The sequence below is a fragment of the Lolium perenne genome, chromosome 2 (assembly GCF_019359855.2).
Source record: "Lolium perenne isolate Kyuss_39 chromosome 2, Kyuss_2.0, whole genome shotgun sequence".
Classification (NCBI taxonomy): domain Eukaryota; kingdom Viridiplantae; phylum Streptophyta; class Magnoliopsida; order Poales; family Poaceae; genus Lolium; species Lolium perenne.
In genome coordinates this window covers 264,894,582-264,903,422 of record NC_067245.2, presented here as the reverse complement: position 1 = coordinate 264,903,422, position 8,841 = coordinate 264,894,582, and the positions used below count along the sequence as shown (strand labels likewise).

At 43.6% G+C, this 8,841-nt stretch overlaps 1 protein-coding gene across 1 annotated transcript; it reads left to right on the top strand.

The window, feature by feature from the left end:
* Positions 1 to 1,132: 1,132 nt before the first annotated feature.
* On the top strand, positions 1,133 to 2,369 carry LOC127330614 (probable aquaporin TIP5-1). Its single transcript, XM_051356766.2, has 3 exons — positions 1,133 to 1,348; positions 1,463 to 1,713; positions 1,795 to 2,369. The coding sequence occupies exons 1-3, from the start codon at positions 1,222 to 1,224 to the stop codon at positions 2,209 to 2,211; spliced, it is 795 nt and encodes a 264-aa protein (XP_051212726.1). The 5' UTR covers positions 1,133 to 1,221; the 3' UTR covers positions 2,212 to 2,369.
* The last annotated feature ends 6,472 nt before the right edge of the window (positions 2,370 to 8,841 follow it).

Sequence of the window (8,841 nt, the reverse complement as noted above, 5' to 3'; positions counted from 1 at the left end):
AAAATAGAAGCTAGATACAGGCCTGTAACGCTCCTGCTTATTTCTTGCTACCTTCTTGTTTCTTCTTGGAAACACATGATTTTATTGTGGTAATCATTTGTTACTTTTGTGAAAATAGATTTTTTTGTTGTTGTAAATGGACGTGGAGCAAAAAAATGTTGCTACAAACACATGGTTTTTGTTGTTTTTGTCTATGATTTTTATTAACATATTCGATGATTTTTGTTGTAAATCAATTATTACTTATTTGTAGCATTGATTTTTTATATAAATAATTTTGTTGTACTAATCCATGATTTTTGTAAATATTTATGGAACTTTTTGTTGTGAAGGAACCTAAAGCAAAAAATTGTTAAAAACTAATTTTGTTGTAATACTCCGTGGTTTTTATAAATATTTATGGACATTTTTGTTGTGAAGGAACCTAGCGCAAAAAATTATTGTTAACCACTTATATTTGTAGCATTACTTTTATAAGTGTTCAATCATTTTTGTTGTAATGGTATTTTTTTTTGTATACAGGGTGATTATTTTTGTTGTAATACCCTCAATCCTAGGGATAAATCAGCACGGTGGCATATTTGTTGTAAATATCGGGAAAGACCTGGCCTAAAAGATACACCACTTCCGTATTAACTGAAGAAGCTAGGACCGCGGGTTGATTTCTTTAAAAATGAGGACCAGAACGCAAAACTACGTCGTGGCTTATGCTGATCGTTAGATCAAGATCGGACGGCGCGGACTACAACCGATTTTCAGGCCCAGATCCGTCGACCGACGGCCAGCGCTTCCCTTGTTATTATAGGATCAACCGCAAGTGGTTTTACAAGTAGAGAATTATCCCTAATAATTAAACAATAAAATAAATCCTAACAATATCTACGGTTCATCATCGTTTCCAAAATCCTGCACCTGTACATGTTCTCTGTGACAAAAAAAAATTTGTGGAGGCCTGTCACGTAATTTGCTACGCCACACTTGCGCTTGCGCCTCAGACGGACGGTTGTCAACTTGGAGCCGACGATCGCTTGCAACGGGCGGCGCGGCAACCGCTGGGAACTACCCTGGCGCGGGGCGCCGGTTCGCTGCACGGTCGCGTCCCTCCCCCTCCTCATAAGCACCCTGGAACTACTCCTCTGCGTTTCATCCGTGCAAACTAGCCCGTGTTCACTCCACTGCGCCGAGAGGGAATCCGCCGAGAGAACCGATCGTGTGCAAGCAATGGCGTCCAACCTCCGTCTGCAGATGAAGCACTGCTTCTCGCCGCCGTCCCTCCGCTCCTACCTCGCCGAGTTCATCTCCACCTTCCTCTTCGTCTTCACCGCCGTCGGCTCCACCGTCTCTGCCCGTACGTCCAACAACTTTCACTCCGTCGCACCGCCATGCATGTGAGTTCATTCTCTCGATTCTACGTGCTCACATTCCACTAACCGCGCTCTTGTTTGGCAATGCCGAACGCCAGGGATGCTCACGCCCGACGTCACGTCCAACGCCGCGTCTCTGGTGGCCACCGCCGTGGCACAATCGTTCGGGCTCTTTGCGGCGATCTTCATCGCCGCCGACGTCTCCGGTGGCCACGTCAACCCAGCCGTCACGTTCGCATTCGCCATCGGCGGCCACATCGGTGTCCCTAGCGCCATCTTCTACTGGGCGTGCCAACTGCTCGGCTCCACGCTCGCCTGCCTCGTCATCCACTTCTTCTCCGCCGGCCAGGCACGAACACGACCACCCTATCACTTCATCAACCCTTTCAAATGCTAACATCACAATGCACGTGTGTGTGTGTGTGTGCAGGCCGTGCCGACGACGAGGATCGCGGTGGAGATGACCGGCTTCGGCGCGTCGCTGCTGGAGGGCGTGATGACGTTCATGCTCGTGTACACGGTGCACGTCGCCGGCGACCCTCGCGTCGCGCGCGGCAGGAAGGGTCTCGCGACGACGGCGCTAGGCGCGCTGGTGGTCGGGCTCGTGCTGGGCGCGTGCGTGCTGGCGGCGGGCTCGCTCACGGGCGCCTCCATGAACCCGGCGCGGTCGTTCGGGCCGGCGATCGTCAGCGGAGACTTCAAGAACCAGGCCGTCTACTGGGTCGGCCCCATGATCGGCGCTGCTGTCGCGGCGCTGGTGCATCAGAACCTGGTCTTCCCGTCCGCGCCCGAGCAGTCGCTGCCGCCCGAGCCGCGCCATGGGAGCGTGGAAACGGTTGTTGTGTGATTTCGTCAGTCAAGTACTCCAGTGTTCGTTTACGCTTGTTGTAGTCAACTTTTTCTATTGCTGCGAGTTTGGAGTTAATTTGTTCAAGGACCAATGTGGCCTTGTAATTATCATGTGTAATGTTTGTGCAGTGAACTGAAATCATGTTTGTAGATTAATATCTACGTCCTGTTCTACAATAATAAATTATGCAAGTCGTGTCGTATTACAGAAAGTTATTGCAAGCAAAATTCCTATCATGTGGGTTTGCAATTGTCATGTGTAATGTTTGCGCAATGAACTGAAATCATTGTTTGTAGATAATACTTTCTACGTCCTGTTCTACAATAATCTCTAAGCAGAACTTAAGTTCCATTGCCGGTTAGTATATATTTTCGTAATGGCCTAATACATATTTAGGCCCAACAAACTACCAGCCGGCACAGAAAAAGATCCTCAAGGCATCGTTTTTTTCATGTAAATTTGGTTCTCGATAAACGGTAGTAATATCAACATCAAGATGATACTAAATGATGCCACAAGCTAATCTCGAGCCACCGGAAAAAAAATATAACCAAATTATGAAAAGAAATGAAAAAAAACATGAGCTTAAAATTCATGTTGCGGCAATCATCTCCTTTAGTTGGCAACATCAGATCATCGGAAAGGCTCTCTTGAAAAGAAGCGTCCAAGAAGGATACGATGCACTAGCGCCATATTGTCGGTTGATCCAACCACCAAGGAAGAAAATTTTATTTCCACTCGAAGAGAAGTTTGAACATCATAGGGCAATGCCAGCAACAAGGGAACAACTTGTCCCCCGCTAGTATTGTGGATACCAAGTTCCATATGCATGCAGTATTATCTATTATTCAACGATGAAAGAAATTGGTGCCAAATAAATTGGCAAAAGAAAGAAAAGAAAACGAGGTCATCTCCCTACAAGAAACCATGTGACAAGTATATCCACAAACCTGTAACTGAAAGAAACAAAAATTACACAACTCACATGCAAGCCTTCACGAAGAGTTCATGGCTCGTGCACCGATGATGAATATTCCAACTGAAAGTCGATGATGGGTTTTTTTTATCCCCAAAGCCAATCATGGAGCCACCACCTTTAGGAAAGACACAACAAATTTGAGATCTAGTTTTTTTACCAAGTAGCATGTAGCAACTTATACTGCCCTACTTCTACTCCCTGTCTCACCACCTCCAATAGTGACAAAGTGAAGTTTTCTGGTCGACGACAATAGCTAGTCTGGTGTGACGACTTTTGAATGAGACCCCACACGGAGCTTCCGTCGAGTAAGATCGAGCCTTATATGTGAATACCTTCGGCTTCGCTTTCACACCTTGCTTAGGAGAAGACCAATATCGGCACCACACGAGATGTCATACGGCATGGCTCCCTATCGAGAAACAAAACTTATCACGCTACACGAGAAGAACCTCCATGCCGCGCCGGACACCACCACCGAGGCGATTCGCTGCTATGGAAACTTGCATGTCGAGGCCCTAATCAGGGGGACCTATTTCACGTACAACATCATTTCTAGATGCATTTGTGATTTGTCGCAGCACCAGGGACAGCCTCTGCTGCGATGATTGCTCCTACCACCGCCTATGCAGCGAATCGCAGCCGAGAATACATTTCAGTTATGCACGCACCTATTTTTTCATATCCCAATACGACCACAAGGGCGTTTCCCGAAGGGTTGTTATTGCGGTGGCGATAGATGGAGGGAGGAAGTGGTGTCTGCCAGCTTGGGGCGCCACCCGTGTCACCCGACTTGAAAAAAGGAGTGTGAGTTTTGCCATCCAAAACAATATTTGCCTCTTAAAGACAATGAAACAACAAAATTGTTTTAGAAAGCTCATAGGGGGTTTATATTGACAGAAGCATTGTGTATTGTGTTAAAAAGAAACATGAGTACACAATATTATTACAATAGGGTGAAATAAGAACAACCACAACAATAAAAATCACAAGGATGACCAGTAGTTGTCAGGGTAGAAATTTGCACCGAAACATAATTAAGAATGAAAATATGTCTTGCCCACTATTTCATTTTCTTCCAAATATGTCAAATGTTAATTCCACCAAAACCGATACAATCATTTTTTTAACTTTGTAATTACATGATCTTTAGAGGGCTTGAGTGCACCCTCTAGCTACACATTCCTCCTGGTATACACCCTTAAGATTTTTTTTCTTAAATTCATAGTAAATAAATGAGGTTAATCGATAGTTTTGATATTTCTCACACGACTAAAAATAACCCTCATGCCTAAGTTCAGGGTGATTTCTAAGTTTGCCCTGAAGGCTTATTCTATCTACCCCTCAACTATCGCACATTATAGCATTAGTAGGACCCAGTCTGCATTTATCAAGGGTTGCCACATCCATGAGGGGATGGTATCGTTGCAAGTGATTGTACATGAAACCAAGTCCAAGAAATTAACTTCGTCTGTAATGGTTGCGGTGTTCGCTAGGGTGAACCGCTTTCCCAGTCCTCTTTTATTATATGGTCGAGGCTTTGGCCACATTTTGGAGTTGATAAAAAAGGCGGGGCACATAGAGGGTGTGATTCCACACTTCATACCGGGGGTATATCACATCAATAGTATGCAGATGACATGATCATCTGATCCACCCCGAAGACTTGGCTACTGCCAATCTAAAATTCACCATGCTTTGCTTTGAGAGCATGTTGGGCCTTAGGATAAATTTACATAAATGTGAGGTCATGATTATGGGAAATAGTGAACTGGAAATTCATTGCTAATATGCTTAACTTCAAGCAAGGGTTCATTCCCTTTTACCTACCTAGAGCTTCCAATTTGCGATCAGGCCCTAACAACACTCGATTGGGGTCCTTTGTTTGTCCTCCGGGTGGATGTGCTGCTTCTGCCCTCCGGTTCCAACCTTCCTACCTCCTCCGACTCATAGTTCACACAATAGATCTCGCTACACTGGTACAAGTTCGAGGATGTTGGGGAGGCGGCCCCGAAGGTGGAATGCACGAGAAGATTGACGACATGAGACGTGACGATGGTGATGGTGATGGGATTCGTAGCATAGAAAACAAAAAATTTCCTACCGCAAGAACGAAAACACAAGCCAAGATCTAATCTAGAAGACGGTAGCAACGAGGGGATCACGAGACTAACCCTTGAAGATTTCCAAAGCCTACGAGATTAGATCTCGTTGTTGCAGAAGATGGTCACTTGCCGCTTTCAAAAGCGCGTAGAAGATCTTGATGGTGCCACAAACGGACAGCACCTCCGTACTCGGTCACACGTACGGTGTTGATGAAGACGACGTCCTTCTCCCCGTTCCAGCGGGCAACGGAAGTAGTAGATCCTCCTCGGAATCCCGGCAGCACGACGGCGTGGTGGCGGTGGTGGTGGAGAACTCCGGCAGGGCTTCGCCTATGCGATGCGGGAGTAGTATGTGGAGGAGGGGCGCTAGGGTTTGGGGAGAGGGAGGCTTGGGCGCCGGCCACTAGGGGGGCGGCCAAGGTTGGAGGCTAGAGTGGCCGGCCCCCTCCCCTTGCTCCTCATTATATAGGTGGAACCCCCAAGAGTTGTAGTCCAAGTCTTCGAATAAGACCCCAACACACAAACTTGGCATAAGGTGGGAAACCTACCCAAGGTGGGACTCCTACTCAAGGTGGGAGTCCCACCCCTTCCTTGAGGGGGTGGCCGGCCACCATGGGTGGAGTCCACCTGGGACTCCTCCCCCTTAGGGCTGGTCGGCCATGCTAGTGGAGTCCCTCCGGGACTCCACCTTCCATAGTGATTTCTTCCGGATTTTTCTAGAACCTTCTAGAACCTTCCATAAATGCACCAGATCATTTTCAAACTTATAAAATGACTTCCTATATATGAATCTTATTCTCCGGACCATTCCGGAACTCCTCGTGATGTCCTGGATCCCATCCGAGACTCCGAACAAAACTTTGAACTCCATTCCATATTCCATATCTACTTAAACGACATCAAACCTTAAGTGTGTCACCCTACGGTTCGTAAACTATGCAGACATGGTTGAGACCTCTCTCCGACCAATAACCAATAGCGGGATCTGGAGATCCATAATGGCTCCCACATATTCAACGATGACTTAGTGATCGAATGAACCATTTACATACGATACCGATTCCCTTTGTCACGTGATACTTTACTTGTCCGAGGTTTGATCATCGGTATCTCTATACCTTGTTCAACCTCGTCTCCTGACAAGTACTCTTTACTCCTACCGTGGTATGTGGTCTCTTATGAACCATTCATATGCTTGCAAGCTAATTAGACGACATTCCACCGAGAGGGTCCAGAGTATATCTATCCGTCATCTGGATGGACAAATCCCACTGTTGATCCATATGCCTCAACTCATACTTTCCGAATACCTAATCCCACCTTTATAACCACCCATTTACGCAGTGGCGTTTGATTTAATCAAAGTACTCTTCCGGCATAAGTGATTTACATGATCTCATGGTCGAAAGGACTAGGTAACTATGTATCGAAAGCTTATAGCAAATGAACTTAATGACGTGATCTTATGCTACGCTTAATTGGGTGTGTCCATTACATCATTCACATAATGACATAACCTTGTTATTAATAACATCCAATGTTCATGATCATGAAACTATGATCATCTATTAATCAACAAGCTAGTTATACAAGAGGCTTACTAGGGACTCCTTGTTGTTCACATAACACACATGTATCAATGTTTCGGTTAATACAATTATAGCATGGTATGTAAACATTATCATAAACACAAAGATATATTATAATAACCATTTTACTATTGCCTCTTTGGGCATATCTCCAACAGTCTCCCACTTGCACTAGAGTCAATAATCTAGTTTACATTTGTAAAGATATAATACCTTGGCCTTCTGGTGCTTTATCATGTTTTGCTTACGGGAGAGGTTTTAGTCAACGGATCTGACATGCTCAGAAACGTATGTATTTTGCAATTCATTTGCGTCTTCACGCATTACTCATTTTATAAATGAGTTGGCATTAAATATGTTTGGTCTTCTGGTGGAACCTTAATTCCGTGGTCTGAAATATGTCACCAATATTGTCATACACAATATAGCTTCAAAGTTCTGACACTATCGGAACTACACCAAGTTCTCAAAGAACTCCTCGACTTAAACATCCTTAGTCATTGTCAAAAACAATGACATACTCTGCCTTCTTTTGTAGAATACGTCACAATATTCAGAACTCATCTAAATCTAGCATAGACATATTGTAGCTCATTGTGCTACCTTTTAAACAACACATAGCCTAATTGACATCGAAATTTTATTTTATATGTGACCAAACTAATATCGGTGTAACACCTTACAGCGATTTGTTTGTCATTAATTCATATAAAACTATATATCCTTGGTTCTTCTGAAGCACTCAGGGATATTCTTACTGTTTGTCTAATGATTATCACATGAATCATTCTGGTATATGCTCTTAACTCTTTTAGAGCACAGGACATCTGATTTTGTACATATTATTCGTGATCTAAAATCACTCATGTGTTTTTACTCATCAAGTGTCAAATACACTTAAGTCTTGTTAAACCTTCACATGAAAAGAACACCTTCTTAATATTTTATATTGAACTACTTCAACATTCATTCTATGTACCTTTTTAATTTAAACTTATTATGTATTTCAATCTATCTTCATAGATCTTGACACTAAATATGTTTCAGTTCATTTCCTTTCATTGAAGTTAATTCTCAATGAAACATTTTTAATCAATTATATAATTACACTATTTGTAATCAACGATATGTCATCTACATAAAGTATTACAAATATGTCTTAGCGCTCCCACTTAATTTCTTGCAAATGCAAGCATCTTCATCGTTTCTGATGAAATCATAACTCTTTGATCATTTCATCCGGTGAAGATTCCAACTCCGCGATACTCACTTCATCCAATTGAAGTTCGTATACCTATCTAGTATTCCACGGACTAGCAAAACTCTTGGTTGTATCTTGTATACACCTTTAATACACACTTCTGTTAAGTAATGTATTTTGCCATCTTACTAGCACATCTCATGAAAGAAATATGTAGCGATTACTAGAATAATCCACATAGACTATAAGCATTGCTACGGAAGATCTAATCTTATCATAGTCAACTCTTTGAACTTTGTTGTAAACAACTTTTCGACAAGTCAAGCTTCTTCAAGGATATTCCATCCAAGTCTATCAATTTTATAGATCCATTTACTTTCAAAAAGTATTCATCTATCTTGGATTTCATGGCGTATAGCCATTTTAACGGAGTCAGGGCCCATTGATGACGCGTCAAGCACACGCCCGTTGGGAATCCCAAGAGGAAGGTGTGATACGTACAGCAGCAAGTTTTCCCTCAGTAAGAAACCAAGGTTATCGAACCAGTAGGAGTCAAGGACCACGTGAAGGTTGTTGGTGGCGGAGTATAGTGCGGCGCAACACCAGAGATTCCGGCGCCAACGTGGAACCTGCACAACACAATCAAAATACTTTGCCCCAACTTAACAGTGAGGTTGTCAATCTCACCGGCTTGCTGTAAACAAAGGATTAATCGTATGGTATCGAAAATGATGTTTATATGCGAAGAACAGTAGA